This window comes from Podarcis pityusensis (genome assembly GCF_964106645.2).
Source record: "Podarcis pityusensis genome assembly, chromosome: 13".
Classification (NCBI taxonomy): Eukaryota; Metazoa; Chordata; class Lepidosauria; order Squamata; family Lacertidae; genus Podarcis; species Podarcis pityusensis.
This window is the reverse complement of record NC_138038.1, coordinates 19,483,797-19,511,221: the sequence shown is the minus strand read 5'-3', so window position 1 is coordinate 19,511,221 and position 27,425 is coordinate 19,483,797. Positions and strand designations below refer to the sequence as shown.

Below are 27,425 nucleotides of genomic sequence, written 5' to 3'. Positions count from 1 at the left end.
ATCCACGGAAAGCCTGCTTGTTGTTCCAATTAAGCGCTAAACCACAGTTGCAGCAGTCTGCGCTGCAACTTGATGTTGCAGGTTCCACCTGCCCTTCAGTGTGTTCCCTTTGCAGCAGTTGTCCTGCATTGCTTTCAATACTGAGATTCCACCAAGGCGTCTGTTTTCTTCGCTAAAGATGTGAATGGGATGAAAAAGGGAGTTCATATGCTCCCAGCAGTTCCCAGTGAAATGGCACACAGTGTTGCGCTGGGCGATATGTCATCCAAAACCGGTTTGAAGTCCATATGGTGAGATCGGTTTTTGACCTAGCAATATATTGCAAATCCTGATGTGAGTATATGTGTGCGTGCTCTGCAAAAATCATGACCTGGGGGAAAACCATGAAGCCAGCCGACGTCTCTACAATAGCTCCATCCAATCCGAGACCAGGGTGAAGAGTCGGTGGAAGAAGATTGGAAGAAATTTAAAGACTACTTACAGAAATATTGTAAAATTAATGAATGTTAGAATGATGTCAGAATGAAGTTAAGTGGTTTTAGCAGCAATGTCATAAAGGTGTATGCAAAAATGGATGGTTAATAGGTGAGAATCTAAAGCTATAATATATTAAGTTAAAGGACTAAGACAAAAACAAAGAGGGAAAGGAATTGCAGAATTAACCAATTGAACTGGAATACAAAAAAGGGAGGTGAGAGGAGGTCATGGAAGTAAGGAAATGAAATGTAAGATACGGAAGGATTAATTTGTTTTTAAGTGTTTTTTCTAAAAAAAAATTATACTTTGTATTTTGTATGTTTTTTCTCTTTTTTTCTATATTTTCCCTTGTCTCTTTTATTTTTAACTATGTAATTTTTTGTTTCTGAAATTTTTATAAATATCATTTTTTAAAAAAAATACAATAGCTCCATCCTTACTAGAGACATTGTGATATATCGGCTCATCACGGGGTTTAGCTGGTGGTGTTGAAAACCAGATACCGCCCAGTCGTAACTGTGTGTCCCATTAATGTTCCTGCATGAGCAGGAAACAAAAACAAAACAAGCGAGGAGATTTAACTGCTAGAGACCTGGGATGAGAGGGATACACTCAGAAGAACAGCAAATGAAGCAACTTGTGCTAACAACTTTTAATTAGCTATCTTACAAAGCAAAACTGATACAGTGATACTTCGGGTTACAAACCCCTCGGATTACAAACACTTTGGGTTACAGACTCCGCTAACCCGGAAGTAGTACCTCGGGTTAAGAACTTTGCCCCAGAATGAGAACAGAAATCACTCGGTGGCGGCAGCAGGAGGCCCCATTAGCTAAAGTGGTACCTCAGGTTAAGAACAGTTTCAGGTTAAGAACAGACCTCCGGAACGAATTAAGTTCGTAACCAGAGGTGCCACTGTATTCTGTTTGGAGCTGCCCAGAGTGGCTGGGGAAACCCAGCAAGATGGGCAGGGTATAATTAAATTATTATTATTATTATTATTATTATTATTATTATTATTATTATTATTATAATATCCATGCTTCCACTTGTCCTGCTGCTTTTCCCCTGGGGGAGAACCGTTGTTTAGCGCTCAATTGGAGCCAAGCGCACTGGCTTGACCTCCGTGATTGAGGAAGCCAGCACCACATGAAGTGCAATTATGACAGCAGCACATCGCACAGTGTGTTCACGTCCCTCGCATGTGATGCACAACGTGTGGGTGTGCATGCCGCATGGCTTGCGGGCATGATGTGACCAGGCTGAACGGCACACATGAGTGACGTGAGCATGCCACGTGATGTCCTTGCACCAGGCGCACATGTCACTGCAGAACATTGAGGAGGCCCGGTCCCCTCCTTCAAATTCTGGGGGCCCTTTTCCCTGGGCAAGCAGACAACCAGCAAAAATATGGTCGAGCCCTTAGAGGGCGGCAGGGGAAGGAGACCGGTTCAAATGTCCACCTGGCTCACCTTGGGGACGTTGCATTTTTTCAGCCTCACTCAAATCTCTCTGCCTAAACCACAGGCCTGCTTTGAGCTTGAAAGGAGTGACACCGCCACCGCCACACAGGCACACACACACACAACCTTCTTGGAGGAAGGGCGTGACAGAAATGTGAAAGGGTGTGAAAGAAGTGTGACAAAGGGCGCTTCCTGTCTGTCACGTCCCAGAGCTCAATAGCAGAACAATTTGTCTTAATAAAACAGTTTGTCTTGGCACGGGGTCCGTTTCGACATCAAAGGATCCCAGCCTGGTGACGGCCATCTTCGAGGGAGGGGCCCATAGTTTGGTGGCAGCAGAGCATATGCTCGGCATTGCAGAATGTCCTGGGTTTGAATTCTGCCATCTTCGGGCAGGGCTGAGAATTATCCCTGCCTAAGACCCCGGAGAGTCAGTGGTGGACCTAGTTGGGAAATGGGTCTGATTTGGTATGAAACCAAATGCTCCTGTTCTATTCAAACACCTGCATTTTTTATTTTATTTTTAAGCAATATATGCTTTTGAACTGCTAGGTTGGCAGGAGCTGGGACGGCGCTCACCCCATCATGGGGATTCAAACCGCAGACCTTCCAATCAGCAAGTCCAAGAGGCTCAGTGGCTTAGACCACAGCGCCACCCGCGTCCAGCATCTGAACACTACACTTCTGTTGATGCAGCCTAGAATGGCATTAACTCTTTTTTGCTGCTGCTGCTGCTGCATCAAACTGTTGACTCGTGTTCAGATTCTGGTTAACTAAGACCCCAAGATCCTTTCCACATGTACTACAGTCGTACCTCAGAAGTCAGACGAAATACATTCTGGAAATCCATTCGACTTCCAAAACGTTCGGAAAACCAAGGCACGGCTTCTGATTGGCTGCAGGAAGCTCTTGCAGCCAATCGGAAGCCATGGAAGCCGCGTCAGACGTATGGGTTCCAAAGAACGTTCACAAACCAGAACACTCATTTTGCGGCGTTTGGGAGCCAAAAAGTTTGACTTGCAAGGCATTCGGGATCCAAGGTACGACTGTACTACTAATTGTGGTGCAAACGGATTTGACCCCCCCCCCATGCACTTCAAAGGGCTGTACCTGTGCTCCCCTCCCAGGTGTAGGAAGCAGCAGTTTTAGCACTGAGCAATACGCTGGGCAGACGTTTGATAAATTTTTGCCTTACAGGCACTCTCTCTTACACACACACACAGTCAGGATATAAGACAGCAGATTACTAAGCGCTGGCAGGAGCAGGAGGGGAAGTTGCCGCTTGCAAATGATTCACAGATTGAGTCAGGACAGGTGAGAGATGCCTGCCACTCAGCTTCCGTTTCTTACCCATTCATTGTTGGGGGGCTAGGCTGGCTGGATGTGGCATCCCTGCGGGAAGCTGAAAAGCATGCTTCATCTGATGACTCATGTACCTTTTATCTGGGAGGCAAAATATTTCCCGCACAAATCACATCTCTCGCGCACAAAGAGTACAATGATTCACAGAGGCAGCATCCGTATGTCAAGAGGTTTCTTGGCAAAGCTTGCCAGAGCCATGCAGGGGGGGGGAGGTCTGGATTAATCCAAGGGCATGGGCTTCCCTGCCCTTCTTAGGTTTTGCCCTCTCTTTTACACGATCCTCTTTTTATACGTGCAGCTTGAGTGCATATCATGATCTCAGTTTCATGATTATGACCTGGCAATAATATTGTGCATCGTAATAGCTGGTTTTGTTGTTGTTGTTTAGTCGTTTAGTCGTGTCCGACTCTTCGTGACCCCATGGACCAGAGCACGCCAGGCACTCCTGTCTTCCACTGCCTCCCGCAGTTTGGTCAAACTCATGCTGGTAGCTTCGAGAACACTGTCCAATCATCTTGTCCTGTGTCGTCTCCTCCTTGTGCCCTTAATCTTCCCCAACATCAGGGTCTTTTCCAGGGAGTTTTCTCTTCTCATGAGGTGGCCAAATTATTGGAGTCTCAGCTTCAGGATCTGTCCTTCCAGTGAGCACTCAGGGCTGATTTCCTTAAGAATAGATAGGTTTGATCTTCTTGCAGTCCATGGGACTCTCAAGAGTCTCCTCCAGCACCATAATTCAAAAGCGTCAATTCTTCGGCGATCAGCCTTCTTTATGGTCCAGCTCTCCATAGCTGGTTTAGCTGGTGATATATCACAATGTTGAAAACCAGATATCGTTCAGATATTGTTGGGCACTGAGCAGGTTCCTTTCCCATCGCAGTGAGAGCATCATCCCTCTGTCTTTGCTCCAGCTCCCCAATACTCTCTGCCTCCACTTTCTAGCCTAGCCCTTCAGTTCTAATCTCTCACATGTGAGGACTGGCAAAAAAACCCAACACTCTTTCAATCTGCAGAGGCGGCCATTTGTACAAATATCTCAGCCCATCTTCTGCCCCATCAGCTCCACATGACCTTAGGAGCAAGTCCACGAATTACTAAGGAATTTCTAAGGAAAGGCTGGTTCGTATCCCAAATAAAGGGATGTTTCCTAAACAGAAAACAGCGGTGATGGTATTTTCCAGGTTTTTGAGGTGGTGACATCAGAAATCCTTATTTGGCAACTTTCCTACACTACCTGTTTCAACAACTCAGGAATAGCTCAGTCAGTAGAGCGTAAGACTCTTAATCTCAGGGTTGTGGGTTCGAGCCCCACGTTGAGCAAAAGATTCCTGCATTGCAGGGAGTTGGACTAGATGACCCTGGTGATCCCTTCCAACTCTATGATTTTGTGAATGCCTATTTTGTCCTTGTAGATGCAGGTTGGCAGTAGGTACGGAACCTATACCTAATAATGGAGCATCTAGTTGTACCTATTTAGCTGGCAATATATTTTCCTCAGTTTGGCATGCAAACCAGGCCGTTGAGCTCCACAGTTAAACGATGCCCTGGGAGAATAAATACTTCTTGCTTATACAGTGGTAAAAGTAAAGGGACCCCTGACCATTAGGTCCAGTCGTGGCTGACTCTGGGGTTGCGGTGCTCATCTCACTTTATTGGTCGAGGGAGCCGGCGTACAGCTTCCAGGTCATGTGGCCAGCATGACTAATCCACTTCTGGCAAACCAGAGTAGCGCACGGAAACACCATTTACCTTCCCGTCGGAGCGGTACCTATTTATCTACTTGCACTTGACATGCTTTCGAACTGCTAGGTTGGCAGGAGCAGGGACCGAGCAACGGGAGCTCACCCCGTTGCGGGGATTTGAACCGCCGACCTTCTGATCGGCAAGTCCTAGGCTCTGTAGTTTAACCCACAGTGCCACCTGCGTCCCTGAGCAGCCTGGTAGCCCTCCCCTAAATCTCCCTCCGCAGGGAGCCCCAACCATTTGGGATCCATTTGGAAATGTGAAATGAGGCATGCAGCTGGCATGGAAGGGGTAGAAAATCGATTCATTCCATGTTTGCCCTTTCAGAAACAATACAAGAATGAAAATTCAGGTTGTCATGAGAAATTTGCACTTCCCCAAATTTTGCAATGTGCTTTTCCAACCAAGTGTGTACACAGATGCATATACCAGAACAAAAGTTGCATTGATATACATGTTAGTGGAAACAACAGACAAAGATCCATTGTATGAAGGACAATTGCTTTGCAGAAATGGGTCTATCAGGAGAAACCTGCACTAAAATGCTAGTGAATTTTCACAAGGACTTCCAAAAAAATTGCAAACTCATTCAGAAATGTGGAAGACTGAACCTAAGGTTGGGAAAATGAGAAATTGAGGGGAACCAGAACCCCAGTGGCTGGTCATGAAGTGGGTGCTATGGGAGTTTGGTAAGGACTAGTAACTTGCTCAAGAAATTGAGTACAGTGGAACCTTGGTTTTTGAACGTAATCCATTCCGGAAGACTGTTTATGTTCTGAAATGTTCAAAATCTGAGGCCCAAAGGGTGGTTTGCAAATCTAATAGAAAAAAATGAGAAAAATACAGTGGTACCTCAGCGGAAGCCGTTCGACTTCCAAGGCGCGTTCGAAAATGGAAGCATTTACTTCTGGGTTTTCTGCGTTTGGAAACCGAAATGTTAGCCAACAGAGACATTTGAAAACTGAGGTAGCACTGTACAAGGCAGAGCCCCAAATACCAGCGCATATTTTTGGCCCATACGTAGCACACTAAAATGCTAATTCTACATCCAAACTCTCCTTTACCTGTGCAACCTCATGTACCAGTTCATACCCTCTCTAGTTCATGCACATACATTCCATCCATCCATGACTTTTGTGCTTAATGTTTTCCTCCCGCCTGCCACCTGCCACTGTGAAATGTTCCCTTGGTGCGTTGTTGTTTTTTTGCTTTCTTTCCCCTGTCTAGCGCGAGAGGCGCCTTGCCCACAACACTGAAAAAATACAGCTGTGTTTTTAGAGTGCGGTGGAACGCACACCCCAGCTGCCTCTGTGCCAGGATAGGAGTAATATTTTGCTGGAATGGAAGAAGCCTCTCCTCACAGGGGACTAGCTACTTTGACAGGCTAGCTGATGCCACTGTAGTTTCATGCCTGATCAAATTAGATATGAATTTAAAGATTGAGGTGGGCAACCTCCGTCCCATGGGCCAAATACAGCCCTCCAAGACGTCTCCCTCTGGTACCTCAGGACTCTCCTCAACAGCCTCCCCTCAATTACATCTCTTACCATTCCTGCCTCTCACCCTCCATGAATGTTTTTTTGCCTGACTGGAATGTGGGTTGCTTTTAGAGCTGATGTGTTTTCAATTTTGCGTTAGGGTTAATTTTTTTTACTTCCGTTACGAGCCACCTGGAGCTTTACCAAAGATCAGGAGGGATTAAAATGTTCTTTTTAAAAACAAATGCGGGGAGGAAGGAAGAGCAGGCAAAGCGTGCTGCTTCAAATGGAGGCGGTTTGGAGGTCAAGTTGCTGGTGCGAAGTGGTATTTGATTTCCAAAATAAGAAGTGCTGAGTTTCAACTTGCTTGGAAGTTCCGCTTTCTGAGCCGGGTGCTCTTTCCTGGAAACACCAGTCACGGATCAGCAAGGAGGGAAAGGCACTCTGCTCATACCCAAAAACACTTCCGTCTCTCTCAAAACATGAACTGAGGTGGAATAGACCTAGCATTAAAAAAAAACACCGAGATTTTGTTGTGATGAGCAGTTGCCCAAACTAGGCCCCACAGTGACCAGGTGTCTGGAGAAACCATTTTATGACTCTCCCTGGTTCAGCCACAGGGCTCTGGAAAAAGACAAACTTCTGCATCATGGACTGCCTTTCCTTGCAGGTTTTTAAAGCAGAGGCTGAACGGCCATGCGGCAGGGATGTTATTTTCCATTTAATATTATACATTCACATCATCATTATCCACTTTACTGCCCTGGCTCTCTAGAGCCTATCAACTTCCTTCCCTCCCGCCTCATAGCTTTTGAAAGGAACCTTTATATCATTGCATTTTGTACGTTTTCCAGTTCTAATTACACTCATTACAGAATGGATCAAAATTTAAATAAATATAGAAAGAGAAAATTTCTCACTACAGGTCTTCACCTGCTCAGTCACCTGCTAGTGATGTTAATTGCTTACAATAATCAATAATCAGATATCATATAAATTTATATAATAATAATAATTTATTATTTATACCCCACCCATCTGGCTGAGTTTCCTCAGCCACTCTGGATGGCTCCCAATCGAGTGTTAAAAACAATACAGCATTAAATATTAAAAACCTCCCTAAACAGGGCTGCCTTCAGATGTCTTTTAAAGATAGGATAACTGCTTATTTCCTTCACATCTGAAGGGAGGGCGTTCCACAGGGCGGGTGCCACTACCGAGAAGGCCCTCTGCCTGGTTCCCTGTAACCTCACTTCTCGCAATGAGGGAACCACCAGAAGGCCCTCGGCGCTGGACCTCAGTGTCCGGGCTGAACGATGGGGGTGAAGATACTCCTTCAGGTATACAGGACTGAGGCCTTTTAGGGCTTTAAAGGTCAGCACCAACACTTGGAATTGTGCTCAGAAACGTACTGGGAGCCAATGCAGATCTCTCAGGACCGGTGTTCTATGGTCTCAGCGGCCACTCCCAGTCACCAGTCTGGCTGCCGCATTCTGGATTAATTGCAGTTTCTGGGTCACCTTCAAAGGTAGCCCCACATAGAGTGCACTGCAGTAGTCCAAGTGGGAGATAACTAGGGAGATAATTTACCCCAATCCTTTTGGAATACTTGATCGTGCTGGTTTTGGATTTTTCCTGTCAGCTTTGCCAGTTCTGCAAAGTCCCTCATCTTCATCTACCACTCTTCTTTCGTCGGTACTCTTTGTAGTTTCCATTTTGGGCCTAAAAGAATTCTTGTCGCAGTTGTTGCATACATAAACGGTCTTTTATCTTCCCATGGTATCGCTTCACCCACTATACCCAGTAAAAAGGCTTCTGGTTTTTTAATAAAAGTGTTGTTTTTTAAAGTATTTTGTTTAAAAAATACTTTTGTTAAAAAACCCAACTCTACAATTCTATGATTCTGTGAAGTATTTTTTCCCAAGACGGGAATGAGCATACCATCTCTTCCAAATTACGTTGCAGCCGTGGTTTCTCATTGTGAGCAAGTGCTCTCCTTCCATCGACTCTAATTCAACATTATTATTTATTCTCCCTTTCTTCAGGCTGCTTGCTGGAGCTCCTCGCGATACGGCTACAGGGATGGAGAACGCCACGCGAATGGGCGCCATGTATGCTTGCCCTCTGACAGCGGCCACGGATGACTGCGAGAGGGTGGACATCAAGGTGAAAAGTACGTGGGCATGTTCAAAGGAGAGCCCCCCCCCCCCGCTAGGGCGGGTTGCAAAGTTTCATGAAGGGCGGAGAGACTGGGCTAGAGATCTCATGGTACATCTGCAATCTGAGTGATGTGTTTTCTGGGTGCTCACCACTCGCAGGAAAGACAGCACAAATTCTTCTGTCTATAATTGTGGTGTGCCTTTATTAGGAGAAGGACCAACCCAAATGTCACAGGCGGAATGTTCTGGGATGGGGAGACGAGGAATTTTTTTTTTTTAAAAAAAGGAGGACAGAAAAGTACAGAAATTAGACCGGATGTTGTAGCTGTGAGATCAGCTTGTAGACTCAGTTCCAAGATGGACGTTGCAGATTGGCTATACAGAATGGGTGGAGATGGCTGGTGTAATAGGCAAAAAGGGTAAATTGAAGGCAATTGGTATCATATTAGATATTGTTTGGAGAGATGCAACTCTCAAAATGTAAAGGGCAGAAGAGGGCTTTCTCTGTGGCAGCCCCCAAACAGGTGCACCTGACATCAACATTATCCAGCTTTTATCTCTTTACTCTGGCCTTTGACAGATGAAAACTATTTTTTGGTGAAATGATTTCCTTTTATGGAAATGGTTAATTAATGTATTGTTTTTTGTATTTACTGTTGTTTTTATTTGGTTTTAAACTGCATTACTGGTGGCATTGTAACCTACACTGACACTTTCGAATGAAATATGAGTACTAAATCTAATAAAATGATGGTGAAGAAGAAGATAATGATGATGATGATGATAATGATGGATATATTTTTCAGCTACAATCCTTCCACATAGGGAAGGCTTCTGTTCCCCATTTATATAGCAAGCATCTCAGGTACCTCACAGGGAAGTTGTGAGGGCAAATGCAAAGCAAACATTATTGTTATTATTATTATTATTATTATTATTATTATTATTTTCTGGAAAAAATGTTTAGGGGTACTCTCATTTTCCTACTCATATTGAAATACTTCCCCTCAGTGAAGCCAAACTGTTTCACAAAATGTTTAGGGGTATGAGTACCCCTGCGCCCCCCCCCCCGAAAAAAAGCCCTGATTATTATTATTGCAAATGAAGTGATAAACAGCAAGCGCTGATTATTCCTCTGCTGGTTCCTGTTAGGTTTCCAGATGAAACTTGCTTGAAGCTGCTTATCAATTATCAGGATATCTCTTTGCTCTGTAGTGCCTACAGCTTTGATTACTGGTTTCAAACAAGATCCATTCATATGTGATTTTTTATCTTCCTTCCTTCTTTCCTTCCTTCCTTCTCTCCTCTTATATACTGCTTATAATCCAGAACAACTTCCAAGCGGTCTATAACTATTAAATTAATCCATAATTAAACTATACAATAGTATCTGTCTTTCCGCAGCTATGAAAACTGCATCCCGTTTTGTGTGTGAAGCCTAGGTCTGAAGAACTTGTAGCCCTTCAGATGCTGGACCACAGCTTCTATGCTGGCTAGGGAGGTTGGAATCCCTGCAACATCTGGGCGGCCACAGATTCCCCACCTGTGCCTTAAAGGACTTGGCAATAATCCTTTGCACATTTATGGGGGAGGAAGTCCTATTCCACTCAACGGGACTTACTTCTGAGTAGGCATGCATAGGATTGCATGGCAGGGGTGTTTGGAACATGGTGGGAAGGTGGATTGTGTCCTAACTGCATTTCTCCCTTTTTTGCCCCTCTGTTTTCCCCGCAGGCGACCCCCACAGTAATATTGTCGAAGACATGTGGTTGGGGGTGACGATAGCAAGCCAGAGAGAGTCTTCTGGGAGAGTGATGGTGAGTAGTTTGTATTTATGGGGCAGGGAGCATTTCCATGGCAGGGATGAGGAACCCGGTGCTGCCTGGATGTTGTTGAACTGCTTCTTCTTTGGTGATCACTCGTAGCCGATTAAGATTGTCTTCCATAAACACGGTTTTAAAAGTGAGTCTGTAAGTGACTGTGGAGGCCAATTCTGGATCCACACGTCCTTCCACAGTGGGGACATAGGTTTCTGGGCAGGAGTTGATCACGGTGAGGGTTTGCCAAATGTGCCTTCCTCTTAGAGCGTTTCTCCCTTTTTTCCTGAGTTCAAGCATCTTCAAAGCCCATGACACCTTTGGTAAAGGCTGTTCTCCAATTGGAGCGCTTGCAGGCCAGTGTTTTCCAGTTGTCGGTGTTTATACTACATTTTTTAAAGATTTGCCTTGAGAGAGTCTTTAAAACTCTTTTGTTGACCTCCAGCATTACACTTACCATTTTTGAGTTCGGAATAGAGCAGTTGCTTTGGAAGACGATAATCAGGTATCTCCACAGCATGACCAGTCCAAAGAAGTTGAAGTTTGACACTGGTGATCTTTCCTTCTTCCAGTACACTTCCTAGGTGATGTGAAAATACCATCCATTTGGTAAAATGCTGCTAGGATGGCATGCCCAGTCCAAGGTGGGTCAGAAGCTTTTGGCAAAACTACATGTTACACTTGGCATGAGGCTGTCACCCCAAAATGGCCTGCCAAATCCAGTTCCTTTCCTCTCCCCTGTTAAAATGATGGATGACCCCTACTGGCATTCATTTTTCTCCCATATTTGCTCCATTGCCTTGGTTCTCATTGGCATTATAGCTCTAAGGGCGGATTCAAAATGGTAACACTGTTTTCAGAGTTGGCTCCTATGATAGAATCATAGGCTATAACGTCCATGACAGAGGGCCATGGCATGTCTGCACATTCGTGGCTGAAGACGGGAGATGGCACATCAACTTCATGAAATATTATTCGCATTGATTTTAAATTGCATTTTAAAAAAATATTGTATTGTACAGTGGTACCTCGGGTTACATACGCTTCAGGTTACATATGCTTCAGGTTACACACTCTGCTAACCCAGAAATAGTACCTCGGGTTAACAGCTTTGCTTCAGGATGAGAACAGAAATCGTGCTCTGGCTGCGCAGCAGCAGCAGGAGGCCCCATTAGCTAAAGTGGTGCTTCAAGTTAAGAACAGTTTCAGGTTAAGAATGGACCTTCGGAACGAATTAAGTACTTAACCCGAGGTACCACTGTATTTCTTTTCTTTTTTTAATTTTAATTTTTATTATTAGTTTTATTAAATATTACAAGGTAAATAGAAGAGAAAAATAAAAACAAAGTCCATACATAACAATATAAACACAACCGTCTACATATTTACCAAATGCAGACTAAAGAAGAAAAAGAAAAAAGAAAGAGGGAAAAATAAAGAAAAAATAACTACTTTCCATAATCAATAGTACCAAATTTATACTTTAAACATTACATTTTAAAAATCCTAGTTAAAATATTATAAAAGACTTCCACCTCATTTACCACACGTCTCTTAATTTCTAGTTCACCTTTACATCTGTTCTTCAGTCACTTCTTTTCCTTAAGTTCTTTCACAGGCCATCAATTCTTTGTATTCTTTATATTCTTCACAAGGTTAGTCTAAGCACAACCAAACTTTCGCATTTGAGCCCTGCTTGTGTAAATATCTGTTTAGAGAGTCCCATAAAGATAGAAGAAGAAGAAGAAGAAGAAGAAGAAGAAGAAGAAGAAGAAGAAGAATATTGTATTTCATTGTATTGCGGTATACAACATATATATAATGCTGCACAATATACATGAAATAAAAGATACAACCATAATACAACTAAAAATAATACAGCAACTAAGTGCATTACAAATTCCACAAGAGGTGGGAAAATCAATAAGTGGACCACCAAGACCCTTTGTAATTTCCAAGTGGTCTGAGTGGGGGAGTTTGGGAACCAGTGGGTTGGACCCACTAAGAGCCCCACTTTTCTTTCCTGCTCCTTCCCAAATATTGCAAGCAGGAAAAAGCTGCCTCTATGCACATCCATAAGATCTTCAGAAACCTGCTACTAACTGGCCCTCCGTTTCCTGGTACATCTTAGATAACATCCTCCCGACTTCTGCCCCAAAGCCCTTCGCATCCTTGAATCTCTCCCGGTAGCTATTTTGATCCTCTGCCACATCAGCGCCTTTAAATGGTTTAAAAACAAACATAAACCCCCCCACCAATCTCCACTGGCATTTGCTGAAATTCAAGAAATAGCTTTGGGCAGTGGCAGCCAGACGGCCAGGCACCTTGGAGATCAGAATGCAGGTGCCAGTTCTTTTTTGCTTTATAAGAAAATGCCAGCGGTAATTCCTTTTCGGGTGGGTTTAAGTTTCTTGAGAAGCTTGCTGCTTCTGTTCCATTCCTTTCCCTGGCTTATTGGAGACTAGTTTTGTCATCCGCTGTCTCCATTGTGGTCCCTTGCAGCTAATTTTATCCTAGGTTAGGCCAGGAATTTGTTTTCCTTGCCAATCACAGGTCCCAGAATACTCAATGCTATGAAGGTTAAAGTTTCTCTGAGCATGTACAGAGTGCTCTTGACAGCATCGTGGAATTAGAAAGCACCCAGCGAAGAGCTTAATTTGAGCACAGGGTGCAGTCAGAATTAGCCTGTTTGCAATACCAGCCGTCAGCCTGGTAACATACAATGAGAGAAGAGAGAACCTGTAAGCATGCGCAGAGTGTCTATCCCTCACACAGCCAGCTCAGGATGGGAGTTGGAAGTGATGGCCAGAGCCGTTCGATGGTCGGATTCCCTTGGAAGGTAGTGGGCTCTGGAGCTGCAAATAATAATAATAATAATAATAATAATAATAATAATAATAATTAATACATTTTATTTATACCCCGCCCTCCCCAGCCAAGGCCAGGCTCAGGGCAGCTAACAACCAATAATAAAAACAAGTTGAATGAATACAACTTAAAAACAAGATTAAAATACATTAAAACATTAAAACATTTAAATGACTGTCAGACTTTCGAAAGCTGGTATCACTGAATCAAGTTCATAAATTTGTTAGATTAATTAAACTAATGTCAAGGCTTCAGAGAATCCTATCCCTTCCCACAGTGGGATGCCAAGAAGCAAAAACAACAACAAGAGGAGTTCTTACCAAGTGGTTTATTCAATAGTCACAGAGAGAGAGAGACAAAGGAATGCAGTCTCTCTTAGATAATGCTGTTGCTCCAAGTAAAGTCCCACCCCCTCCATCTCACCTAATCTACATCACCCTTGTGTTGGTTGATCTGTGTTTTCTGCCTCTGAGCTTTCTCTTCTACTACCCTCAATGTCCTGCTGGTCCTGGGAGAAGGGGGGGTCAGGAATGTTCTCCAAGGACACTGAGTCTGTCGGCTGACTCTCCCCTGGTGCCTTTTCTTCCTCCTGTTCCTCTTCCAATATTTCCAAGCTCCTCCCCTCTGCAGCCTCTGAACTATGCCCTTCGGCAAACCGCTGTTCTAAATCTATACTGTCCTCGTCTTCCCAGGAAGTTGCAGGAAGAGGAGGGGAGGGCAGGTCCCACCATTCCTCCTCAATCTAGCCCTTGACAACTAAATACAGTGTTACCTCGGGTTACATACGCTTCAGGTTACATATGCTTCAGGTTACAGACTCTGCTAACCCAGAAATAGTACCTCGGGTTAAGAACTTTGCTTCAGGATGAGAACAGAAATCGTGCTCCGATGGCACAGCAGCAGCAGGAGGCCCCATTAGCTAAAGTGGTGCTTCAGGTTAAGAACAGTTTCAGGTTAAGAACGGACGTCCGGAACGAATTAAGTACTTAACCCGAGGTACCACTGTAGTTTTAATTGAATTCTGAATAAATGTGCAATTGCCATATTTTTCCGTGTATAAGACTTGGTTTTCCCCCCTAAAAAATAGTGTCAAAATTTAGGGGGCGTCTTATACACGGATAGAGTCTCTCTCTCCCCCCCCCATTTTCTTAAATCTGAGTCCCCCAAACTAGGGGGCATCTTATACATGGGGGCGTCTTACAGACGAAAAAATACAGTAATCGCTCCTGCTTTGAATTTCGTTGTGTCGTTATCTTCTTTAGTGAGTCGCACAAACGGCTGTTCTGAATGATGCTCTTTATAGGGTAGGGGCCACTGGGAATGAATTTAGGGAACTAAGGGCATGGTGACCCAAAAATGTTTGGGAACCTTAGGCTATGGAAAGGTTTTCAGTGCTAAAGCTGAGTATGCACGGACCATGCATACATATCTCCAAAGTACCTGGAATCATGGGTATGGCATACCCTCCAACCGTCCCTATTTTCCTGGGACATTTCCAGAATTACAGGAGCCATCCAGGCTTCTGATTTGATCCCAGAATGTCCTGGGGATGAGCTAGAGTGCCGTGTGAGCTAGAGTGCAGCAGTGCCGTGATCTTGCATGAGCCAGCTTACTCGCATGGCACCGACAGAAACACATCCCAATTGCTGTCAGGAGAATGATGAAGGCTATGGAATGGACTTAGAAAGGCAGAAAGTGTCAGGAGTTCAGCCTACACTCAAGTAGGACCCTGGCAAAGATACATGCCCGACTGGCATGTTCTCTCCCTCCTGGTTGATCGTTCGGGAGCTTCAAGAGCTTTCTTCAGCCCGAACATCACAGCGACCGATGCCAACCGACATCGGCACACTTAGGGATCCACAGAGTTTGCGCAACTTGCGTAACAGAACTCAGCAACTCAGCATTTTGGCTAATCTACTTTATTTACATATAAACACACATGGAGCACTGCAACATGGCTCCCTCTCTCTCTAGCATCAGACAGCAAAGAGAAAAAGAACAAAGGACAATAGTCCCACTTCACGCAACACAGTAACACAAACATCCTGTTTCCGTCACTTCACACTCTGTGGAGCTAAAATATATACCGTCATGTGAATGACAACAATCCCATGACTGCAATCATGGAGCAGGAATTCTAACAGAAAGCGTGCCTTCAAGGAAAGGCCAGAGCCTCACCCCACCCCACCCCGTTTCGGTGCAAACTAAAGCCTTGTCTCCTTGACTTTGCTAGGCTTGTGCCCACCGGTACACCCGAGTCTTGTGGGCTGGCAATGAGGACCAGAGGCGCATGGTTGGGAAATGCTACGTCCACGGAAACAACCTCCAGCTGCAGGAGCAGGATGAATGGCAGCATTTCCACAACGAGATGTGCAACACCAACAGCGACTCGGACGTAACGGGCATGTGTCAGATGGGCATCAGCGGCGGCTTCACCGCCAACAGCATTTATTTCGGAGCCCCCGGTGCTTTCAACTGGCAAGGTTTGTGACACTTCCTCAGCCCTTCCTTCCTGTGTCGCCGTGTAAATATGTGGCTTAATGGGTTAATTCAGCCAGAGACGAAACCAAGCAGGTGGGAAATTGCCAAAAGCACATTAATTCGCAGGCCGTATACAGTCATACCTCAGAAGTCGAACAGGATCCCTTCCGGAAGTCCGTTTGATTTCCGAAACGTTTGACTTCCAAAGCGCAGCTTCTGATTGGCTGCTGGAAGCCAATCGCCCCAAACCTTGCAGAGATGGGCCGACGCTGCCAACGGGCCCTGCACCCCTTGGCAACATCCAAAGGCCCTGATCCACTAGGTGCCGGGGTGGATTGCACCCTGTGCCTTGCAGAGTCAAGCCCAGGCTGCCAACGGGCCCAGCAGTGGCAGCAGCAACAAGCAGCTCTGGCTTGCCCAGACCTACCCATTGCTATTCCACCACTGCACTTGCCTGACCTGGGGATTCTGGATCACAGGCTCTACTGGTCAAAGTAGAGCCCTCTCCCACCAGAAACAAACCAGGACTGCTCCAAGAAAACACACGTTTGTGATTGGCTAGGCAGATAGCCAGCCATTTGGGGGGGGGACATTTCCCCCCCCCCTTCACTTCTCACTTCCGTCTATGGCCCCCTGACCTTGTGCTATAGCCCCCCATTTACACATTTTTCACCTGTGGCCCCCTTGGAATATCCTGGGGGGCCCCAGGGGTCCATATGGGTGGGGAACACTGAACTAGACTGTTTTTTGGACTACAGTTCCCGTCATCCCTGACCACTGGTCCTGCTAGCTAGAGACGATGGGAGTTGTAGTCCAAAAAACGGCTGGAGACCCAGGTTTGGGAAACTCTGAACTAGAGATTTTTTTTTAAGAGAGAGAGAGAGAGAGAGAGAGAGAGAGAGAGAGAGAGAAGCAGACAAACTGAAACGGACAGAATCGCCCATCCCTAAATAAGCCCCGTCCCATCGCATCTCTTCCTTGTGGTCAATGACCGATGTTAAATAAGCCCCATTAAATTTAGTGGGATTTACTTCTGGGTGGACGAGGTCAGGAATGCAGCCTTACCTGGTAAACTAAATGATGAAATAAAAGCGGCCGAGCAGAGCCCAGTTGAGGGGAAGACATGTGCTCTTCTTTTCTTCTGTAATTAGAGCCCCTGAACCTCCACACACACGTGTGGTTCTGAAACACAGGGAATAGCATCCAGGCAGGATTCAAACCCAGGACCTCTCTCTCTGGAAAAGCAAGTGGCTTGATAGACACCGGGCGGAAGGAAGCGGTGGGCCTCTTTGTCTGTGTTGAGTTAAAATGTCGCAACTTTTCTCTTTCTGGCATAGGAACCGATTACATGATCCTTCGAGGGGACCGGGAATGGGACCAGCAAGATTACTCGTATCCAGATCAGAAGTACAGCTACAGCTATTTGGGTAACTGCAACCAATACGGTTTTTCCTGGTCCGCTGCCCTGTTTGCCTGCCTACATCTCCCTTCTTTCCTCCTCGCATACAAACATGGTGATAGGATCACACACACACCCCAACCTAGCTAAGATTTCTTAACGCAGGAGTTTCCTGCAGCCAATCAGAAGCCGTGCTTTGGTTTCTGAACATTTTGGAAGTCAAACAGACTTTCGGAATAGATTCTATTTGACTTCCAAGGCGTAGGACTGGAAGACAGTGAGTGAGAATTATGCTTTTGGAAAGGGGGTGATCAGGATAAGAAGGAACTCATGCACTACCCCTCGTATCCATAGGCTACACAGTCGAAGCAAGAACTGAGGTTCTGCGCAAAAACGAGACCACCTTAGTCAGTGGGGCCCCTCGGTTTAACCACACGGGAGCCGTCTTCCTGATGGCAGCGGACAGCGGCACGACTCTTCAGGGGAAACTCATTATCTTCGGGGAGCAAGTGGGCTCCTATTTTGGCAGTTCCATTGCTCTGGCTGACCTCAACAATGACGGGTGAGTCTGCTGGCCGGCAAAGCCAATGGGAAGCAATGTCTCATTTGCCCAACAGAGGGGCTGTGATCACACCTCTCTCTCTCTCTCTCTCTCTCTCTCTCTCTCTCTTCCTATCGGTAGGTGGCAGGATTTGATTGTCGGAGCACCCTACTACTTTGACCGGAAAGAGGAGAAGGGTGGGGCCGTCTACGTGTACATGAACCTGGGGGGAACGTTCCACAGCAGCCCCAACATCACCCTGACAGGGCCCAGCAGCTCTGCCTTTGGCCTGGCCGTGGCCAACATCGGAGACGTCGATAAGGATGATTTCCAAGGTGGGGGGGGGGCTTCCTCCTTCGACTGTTGCCCCCATGCATACATTACTGGAAATGCATTCTGTTAGGGGACATTGCTTTGAAACAATGTGTATTTTGGGGGGAAATGCAAATAAAATGTATTTATACAGTGGTACAGTGGCGCTGTGGGCTAAACCACAGAGCCTAGGGCTTGCCGATCAGAAGGTTGGCGGTTCGAATCCCCACGATGGGGTGAGCTCCCGTTGCTCAGTCCCTGCTCCTGCCAACCTAGCAGTTTGAAAGCACGTCAAAGTGCAAGTAGATAAATAGGTACCGCTCCAGCGGGAAGGTAAACGGCGTTTCTGTGCGCTGCTCTGGTTTGCCAGAAGCGGCTTAGTCATGCTGGCCACATGACCCGGAAGCTGTACGCCGGCTCCCTCGGCCAATAAAACGAGATGAGTGCTGCAATGCCAGAGTTGGTCACAACTGGACCTAATGGTCAGGGGTCCCTTTACCTTTACCTTTACCTTGGTTCTCAAACTTTGTTCCAGGAGTCCATTCGACTCCCAAGCAGAAGCAGCATCAGATGTTCGGCTTCTGGAAAACATTGGCAAACCGGAACACTTATTTCTGGGTCTGCGGCATTTGGGAGCCCATTTGTTCGGTGACTAAGCCATTGGGGAACCAAGGTACCACTGTAATTAGAAGGGAATCATGGACATGGAGAACTGTAATCATAGAGAAAAGTTTTAGCTTAGCCCTCTCTCTGCCGTTCTCATTTTCTACCCCCAGAAAGAGTTCATGAAGTGGTGTTTGGTTGTTGTTGTTTTTTGGCTTAAGGAGAACAAAGTTCTGCAGTTTGGAGGCTGTTGCTGGCAATGGGAGATTTTAGTGAGATTTCTTTTGAAGAGTGACTATAGCAGGCACAGGGAAACTCAGCCCTCAGGCCTGGGACTACAACTCCCATCATCCCTAGCTAACAGGACCAGTGGTCAGGGATGATGGGAATTGTAGTCTCAAAACATCTGGAGGGCCGAGTTTGCCTATGCCTGGACTATAGGTTTGTTTTAGATGCCTCCTTTGGAAAGCCGGCAAACGAGTCCACCTGACCCTTATCCTCCCTCCTTTCCTCCATAGATATCGCAGTTGGAGCTCCTTTTGAAGGTTCGGGGAAGGTCTACATCTACCACAGTGGTGCAGGAGGGCTTATTGATAAGCCCCAGCAGGTAAGCTCACTTTGCTTATTCCTCTTCATCATTTTTTCCCTCCACGCTTGGCGAGAAAACTGCCTCTGATCACATGCAATGCCTTCCTCACATTTTGCAGCTAATGCAGCAAGCCTGGAGGCATTAGGAAGTCAGGGACTGGGTTTCAGCAGAGCGTGGCCCCACAACATGGATCCGCTGGGGGGGCTGCACTTCTAGGCTAAGTGCCCATTATGGATCTGCACCATCTGCAGCTACAGAAGGGTCATAGCTCAGCGGTAGAGGACATGTTTTGCATGCAGAAGGCTGTGAGTTCAATTCCCGGCATCTCCAGATAGGCCTGGAAAATAAGAACAATATACAGTGGTACCTTGGGTTACATACACTTCAGGTTACATACGCTTCAGGTTACAGACTACACTAACCCAGAAATAGTACCTCAGGTTAAGAACTTTGCTTCAGGATGAGAACAGAAATTGTGCTCTGGCGGCGCGGCGACAGCAGGAGGCCCCATTAGCTAAAGTGGTGCTTCAGGTTAAGAACAGTTTCAGGTTAAGAACAGACCTCCGGAACGAATTAAGTACTTAACCCGAGGTACCACTATATATTTTTGTACCCCACACATCTGACTGTGTTGCCCCAGCCACTCTGGATGGCTTCCAACAGAATATACAAAAACACAACCTGTGTTTAAACAAAAACCCTGTCTAAAATTCTGGACAGCTGTTGGTGTAGACCACTGTTGTTCAGTGTTGGGTCCCCAGATGCTGTTGGACTACAACTCCCATCATCCTTGACTAAGCTGGCTGGGGTTGTTGGGAGTTGTAGTCCAACAGGGTGTGGATGAAGAACACTGGTTGCAGGCACTCTCTGTTCGAAAGCAAGGTATAGCCTGGTGACATCAGTGGCAGTCCTGCTCTCTCCCACACCAGCCCAACATGCTTGGCCAAGGCACCATCAACCTTGAGGCACAGCTCACAACATAGATCTTTCTCCTTTTGATGGCTGCCCTTCCTCATTTGCTCATCCTCTGCAGGTTATCAGCGGCGAAGACGTCGGACCCGGAATCAAGACCTTTGGCTACTCCTTCAGCGGCGGAATGGATGTGGATGGGAACTCCTACCCCGATCTCTTGGTGGGCACACTCTCAGAAAATATCCTACTGCTCAGGTGAGAGGAGACTTAAAGAGGGACAGTTAATGTACCCCTGAGGGTCTGTAGAATTCTTTTCCCTCATGGCTGACTTGTCCAAAGCCACTGCTGATGACTGGGACTATTTGGGCTTTTATTATTATTGTGTATTAATATCCACCTTCCTTCTGCGAGGATGTCAGAATGGCATGCATATTGCGGCTTAATACTAATACTAATACTAATAATAATAATAATAATAATAATAATATTTTGTTGGGCAGCTTCCAACAAAATATTAAAATACAGTAATGCATCAAACGTTAAAAGCTTCCCTAAACAGGGCTGCCTTCAGATGTCTTCTAAAAGTCTGGTAGTTGTTGTTCTCTTTGACATCTGGTGGGAGGGCATTCCACAGGACGGGTGCCACTACCGAGAAGGCCCTCTGCCTGGTTCCCTGTAACTTGGCAGTGAGGGAACCACTAGGAGGCCCTCGGCGCTGAACCTCAGTGTCTGGGCTGAACGATGGGGGTGGAGACGCTCCTTCAGATATACTGGACCGAGGCCATTTAAGGCTTTAAAGGTCAGCACCAACACTCAATGAGGTGAGCTTCTTTTTTACTATTTCCACTAAAACAGTCATTGCATTTTATATGCATTATTGCACACACGATTGTATGTACTATAGGGACGTGAGTGGCGCTGTGGTCTAAACCACTGAGCCTCTTGGGCTTGCCGATCGGAAGGTCGGCAGTTCGAATCCCCGCAACGGGGTGAGCTCCCGTTGCTCTATCCCAGCTCCTGCCAACCTAGCAGTTCAAAAGCACACCAGTTCAAGTAGATAAATGGTACCTCTGCAGCGGGAAGGTAAACAGCGTTTCCATGCACCAGAAGTGGTTTAGTCCTGCTGGCCACATGACCCGGAAAGCTGTCTACAGACAAATGCCGGTTCCCTCGGCCGAAAAGTGAGATGAGCGCCGCAACCCCTTTGACTGGACTTAACCTTCCAGGGGTCCTTTGCCTTTACCTTTTTACCTTATGTATGATATTACGCATGGATACATTCCAGGTTTCCTAAAGTAACCAGCATATAAACAGATATGTACTAGCACCACTTAGAAGCCAAACAAAAAACAAAACAAAATAAAATAAAATAAAAAAATAACTGTATTAAAAATACTTACGTTTTGCTACTTATATCATTTTGCCAAAAGTATATAGTACTGCATGGGACTTGATATTTGTTATACTGTATATACTATATACGTTTATAATATTTGCATATAGTTAATCAGGCCGCTTTTTAAAACACTTGCCGATGTGCAAACTTCAAGTTACAAGAAAGGAGATTTTGACGAAACATCAAGAAAAACTTTCTGACAGTAGGAGCTGTTTGACAGTGGAATTCAGACTCTCCTTCCTTGGAAGTTTTTAAGCAGAGGTTGGGTGGCCATCTGTCATGGATGCTTTAGCTGAAATTCCTGAATTTCAGGGGGGTTGGACTTGATGACCCTCGGGTTCCCTTCCAATGCTACAGTCCTACGATTCTGTAAGCAGGTGCTTGATGCAAATGGCAGTCTAGTGCAACCAAAGCTCAGTTAGTTCAGAACCACCAAATTCCATGTAAAATGGACTCCGCCTCTATCCATATGAACCTACCTGGACCCTGAGATCATCTTCTTCGTGTGGCTCCTCCTCAAGAGGTATGGAGGGCGGCAACACAAGGACAGGGCCTTCTCTGCAGTGGCTCCCTGTCTGTGGAATGCTCTCCCCAGGGAAGTTCACCTGGCGCCTTCATTGTACACCTTTAGGCGCCAGGCAAAAACATTCCTTTTTAACCAGGCCTTTGCTTGATCTGATTTACATCCTAAGCCCTTTTAAGATGTGTTTTGTTGCCGGGGGGGGGGGCTATTGGGTTGTTGTTTTAATTTTTGTTGTGTATTTTGTGGTTTTATATCTTGATTTTATTCTGTGAACCACCCTGAGACCTCCGGATATATGGCAGTAAAGGTAAAGGGACCCCTGACCATTAGGTCCAGTTGTGACCAACTCTGGGGTTGCGGTGCTCATCTCACTGAGGGAGCCGGCGTACAGCTTCCGGGTCATGTGGCCAGCATGACAAAGCCGCTTCTGGCAAACCAGAGCAGTGCACAGAAACGCTGTTTACCTTACTGCCGGAGTGGTACCTATTTATCTACTTGCACTTTGATGTGCTTTCGAACTGCTTGGTGGGCAGGAGCAGGGACCGAGCAACGGGAGCTCACCCCGTCGCAGGGATTCGAACCGCTGACCTTCTGATCGGCAAGTCCTAGGCTCTGTGGTTTAACCCACAGCACCACCCGCGTCCCTATAGGGCAGTACATGAATTCAATTAATAATAATAATAATATCCTTAAACAGTACTCCACTAATTTCCCTTTTTTCTCATTATCTCTCTGCAGAGCCCGTCCGGTGATCAACATCTTAGACAAGTCGTTCACGGTTACCCCGACCACATTGGACCCAAACAGCTGTACCGAAGACTCTTGGTAAAAGCTTCCTTCTATGTTCTCTCCTCACAGTTCTTTCTCCTCACCCGCCTGCCCGGGTTCCAGGGCTCTTTGAAAGGCGTGTGACGGCAGAAATGCGATGGAACTGGTTATATTTAGCCTAAGGAAAGGAAGATGAAAGGGGAGCACGCTGCCAATTTTCAGCTTGTTTAAGGGGATGTCGGAAAGAATCAGGAGAACAATTGTTTGCCCTCCCCGCCGATTGCGGGACAAGAAGTAGGAGTGTTTACACAAGAAAGGGCGGGATTCAGATTAAATGTGAATGAAGAAAACATCTGTCACTAAGAGCAGTATAGCGCACTGGAGCAAGCTTTATAGAGATGTGGCAGAGTCGCCTCCTTTGGATGATTTCAATAATTAATAATAATAATAATTAATAAATTGTATACTACCCTTTATCTGAAGATCACAGTCGGCAACATAAAAATACAAAATGAGAGCACAAAATACGTAATAAAGCAAAAACAAACCAATAACACCCTCTGTCCCACAAACACATTTAAAATATAATAATAATAATAATAATAATAATAATAATTTATACCCCGCCCACCTGGCTGGGTTTCCCCACCCATTCTGGGCAGCTCCCAACAGAATTGTTGATGATGATGATGATGATGATGATGATGATAATAATAATAGTAAAGCGATAAAACATCAAACATTAAAAACTTCCCTGAACATAACTTGTTCAATCAGCCAAAGGCCTGGTTATAGAGAAACATTTTTGCCTGGCACCTAAAGATATGTAATGAAGGAAAGAGGGGATGAATTGTGGAATAATAATGATAATGATAATAATAATAATAATAATAATAATGGAGTTCCCTCTCCTGCGGGGGAAAACTCCTGCTCTTTCAAAGAAAACTCCATGCCCCCAAAATGCCACTTGCCGCTCATGAAAATTAATCACTGTCCTATAACAAGAGCATCCAAGGAATGCATTTCAATACAAAACATCTTTAGGATGCCATTGTACGCTGGGCGTTTAGAGTAGAGCCTTCCAAGGTTGGTTGCTGTGGCTTCAGAATAGGTTTGTGCTTCTGCGCCTCCCTTTAAAAAGTGATCACTTCTCTGTTTTGGTTTGCCTGGAGGCAGTAACAAACTGAGAAGTGCTGGATTCCTTCCTGAGAGTCTCAACCGTGCCCCTTCTAAAATAATGCAATAATCTTATGGTTATACAGTAATAATAATAATTTGTGATGCAGTGCCACAATAAATGTGCTGCCTTTCAGATAGATGTGCTCAGTACCAGATTTACGTATAAGCTGAACAAGCTATTAGCTGAGGGCCCCACACTCTTGGGGGCCCCCCAAAAAAAATAAAAGGAAAAATAACTGGATGTACATTTCCAAAATATAAGATAAAAAACAAGTAAAATAAAACCTACATACAGCAACAGTGTTTTGTGTTGTGTAGGCTCCTGTGGTGTAAGTAATGGGCCCTGCCTGCTAGCCTGCTCCCTAAAATATCACTGCTTTGCTCCTTTCTATATATAGGGTGCCCACATTCTCCATGGACTGGTTGCCTCGCAACATGTGCAAATGGCTTGAGATACCTATTAGGTCCATAAATTACCATATAGCATATACAGTGGTACCTCTAGTTACGAACTTAATTCATTCCGGAGGTCTGTTCTTAACCTGAAACTGTTCTTAACCAGAGGCATGCTTTCGCTAATGGGGCCTCTTGCTGCCTCTGCGCCGCTGGCACACGATTTCCGTTCTCATCCTGGGGCAAAGTTCTCAACTCGAGGTAACTCTTCCAGGTTAGTGGAGTTTGTAACCTGAAGTGTTTGTAATCTGAGGCATTTATAACTCGAGGTACCACTGTATTCAACACACACAAAAACAGTGACAATGTGTTGTTGACAAAGGACAGCTGGACATATAAAGGGCCCCATTACCTTCAGTAGCTTCGGGTCTCATCAAACCTAATTCCGGCCCTGGATGTGCTACTTTCTGCACGCATACACGGGCAAATGATTTGGAGTGCTCCAGGATCTGCTTTCGCAGTGACTTCAGTTGTGTTTGTGTCCCATGAAACTGCATCGTACGTAACAGAAGATGCACATCGCTCTTTTGAAACAAAAGCATCTTGTGTTTTCGGTGCTCCTAAATGCTTAGCTTTGGAGGCTAGAGTGGCTGAAAAAACGGTCCCCTTTGATCCTGCTGATTGAAGGCTGGAGACAGGGACTCACCAGGGACCATGCGGCAGAAATAGTCGCAGGTCTTTGACCCTCCACAATCCCAGACCACTAATAATAATAATAATAATACTGTAGATTCCGGCATATTAGGCGACTGGGTGTATAAGACGATCCCCAACTTTTGCTGTTCAGTTTTAGAGTTTTAGAGTTATAGAGTTTGAGCACCGCCAGGGGCAGAGAATGCACCCCTCTGATGCCTCAGCTGTTGTAGCAGCAGCAGCAGCCTGAGGCGAGGTGTTTGGCGGGCGGGCGGCTGAGTGCTGCGCTCGAAAGGACTTTCCGCGTCCGTGGGGAGGGAGGAGGAGCGACGGCAGAAGGGGCGCCTCTGCTCACTGGCTCCCTCTCCTTCTTTCCAACGCGTATACCCGGCGTATAAGAAGATCCCCAACTTTTGGGGTGATTTTCCAGGGATAAAAAGTCGTCTTGTATGCCGGAACATACGGTAATAATAATTTATTATTTATACCCCGCCCATCTGGATGGGCTTCCACAGCCACTCTGGGCAGCTTCCAACAAAATATTAAAATACAGTAATGCATCAAACATTAAAAGCTTCCCTAAACAGGGCTGCCTTTAGATGTCTTCTAAAAGTCAGGTAGTTGTTTATTTCCTTGACATCTGATGGGAGGGCGTTCCACAGGGCGGGTGCCACTACCAAGAAGGCCCTCTGCCTGGTTCCCTATAACCTCACTTCTCACAGGGAGGGAACCGCCAGAAGGCCCTCGGCGCTGGACCTCAGTGTCTGGGCTGAACGATGGGTGTGGAGATGCTCCTTCAGGAATACTGGGCCGAGGCCGTTTAGGGCTTTAAAGGTCAGCACCAACACTTTGAATTGTGCTCGGAAATGTACTGGGAGCCAATGTAGGTCTTTCATGACCGGTGTTATGTGGTCTACACCCCTGCCTGGAGGAATCTGTGTTTACTCCCATCTCATCCTGCTCCAAGACTTCCAGGTCAATCACATTTCTCTCTTTCTTTCTCTCTCCTTTCCCTCCTCGACTAACAGCATCAAGGTGCAGCTCTGCTTCTCCTATTCCCAAAGCGCGGGAAACCCAACATACAAGGAAACCATAAGTGAGTAGAAGTTCCATTTGAGAGGGATTTTATTTTTCAGGAGAGAAGTTCGGGGGCTCATCCTCTGGCAGCTGCACAAGACCTGAGCTTGAACTGTCGCTCCTAAATGTATGTGGGCATTCTGGATATGCCCAGAGGCACCTTCCTCTTTCAGTCTTGCCTTTTCCCGAGTTCAGGTTAAACCGTTACCAGCACTGCTTCGGGAGGAAGAGCAGGGCAGAAATTGAATAGATAGATAAATAAATAAATATATAAATCGCACCCAGAGCTCATTTTCTGTTCTGGGGCTTTCTCATAACTTCAACTTGAACCCAGCCCTTACCAGGGGCTTAGGCCCAGAATACAACAGCCGAGCTGAGGTGGAGGCAGGGCTGCCCCATCCAGGAGGCAGAGTGAAGCAGATGCCTCGGGCGGCAGAATCCCATAGGGCACCGACCCCGCGGGCACACGGCCCGCCCCTGCTTCCATTGGGGTCACGTGACAGTGATGGCTGCGCCTTCCGGTGTGATCTCATGAGAGTTCTGCGAGATCTCACGAGATCTCGCCAGAAGCTGCCAAGTGACAAAGAAAACAATAATTTCATAAACTGTATCGTTTTGGTTATTCTGTTTTCTTTTCTACGGCTCACACTGAAAAGGCCTGTGCCTGCCTTCTTTTTACAGTACAGAACTAGTTGTTTTCAGGCACTGTATGTAGCAAATGTCCCTAACAGAACGCGGAAAAAACATAAACTGTTAGAATCTATGGCGGCCGTTGTACGCAAGAGAAGGGAATCATCTAGGCATGGTCATTGTGATTAATCTTGAATTGCCAACAAAAGAGGATAGTGGGAGACATTTAATGAACAGAAAAATGAGCCAAAGTCTTACTAAAGACATTGAAAAATGATTTTAATCACAGGATGTTACGACCAGGGCTGATCCTGCAGACTAAAATGATTTCGATTGGTTCAGGATGATAACATTGGGTGGCAACTGCCGAGATTGCTGTAATCCTTTGACTGAAATGAAATCACCAAGGGTGTAAGAAACATTGCTTTGGATGTGATTCTTCACCGCCACCTCCTTATTTTCGAGGCTGTCCCTCTGCCTGTTTGTATTTCAATAAAGGCTTCTATTTTCACTTGGAGCCTGCATCCTTTTCGACTGGGTTTCTGGGAGGGATACCTCCAGTCAA

General features: G+C 45.8%; 1 protein-coding gene across 3 annotated transcripts in view; it reads left to right on the top strand.

Moving 5' to 3' along the window:
- The window catches only part of ITGA3 (integrin subunit alpha 3), a 91,700-nt gene that overhangs the window by 37,207 nt on the left and 27,068 nt on the right, over positions 1-27,425 (top strand). For 2 of the 3 annotated variants that reach the window (XR_013978981.1, XM_080979275.1), the window contains exons 2-11: positions 8,566-8,693; positions 10,414-10,496; positions 15,598-15,847; positions 17,183-17,272; positions 17,599-17,806; positions 17,927-18,120; positions 19,219-19,307; positions 20,323-20,456; positions 22,859-22,945; positions 26,182-26,249. Coding sequence is in view for 2 of the 3 variants with exons in the window: in XM_080979275.1 (XP_080835401.1) it covers positions 8,566-8,693; positions 10,414-10,496; positions 15,598-15,847; positions 17,183-17,272; positions 17,599-17,806; positions 17,927-18,120; positions 19,219-19,307; positions 20,323-20,456; positions 22,859-22,945; positions 26,182-26,249 (1,331 nt within the window). In the remaining variant the exon portion in view is untranslated. Of the gene's footprint in view, positions 1-8,565; positions 8,694-10,413; positions 10,497-15,597; positions 15,848-17,182; positions 17,273-17,598; positions 17,807-17,926; positions 18,121-19,218; positions 19,308-20,322; positions 20,457-22,858; positions 22,946-26,181; positions 26,250-27,425 lie in introns of those variants that run through there. The other variant, XM_080979276.1, reaches the window with a different exon arrangement.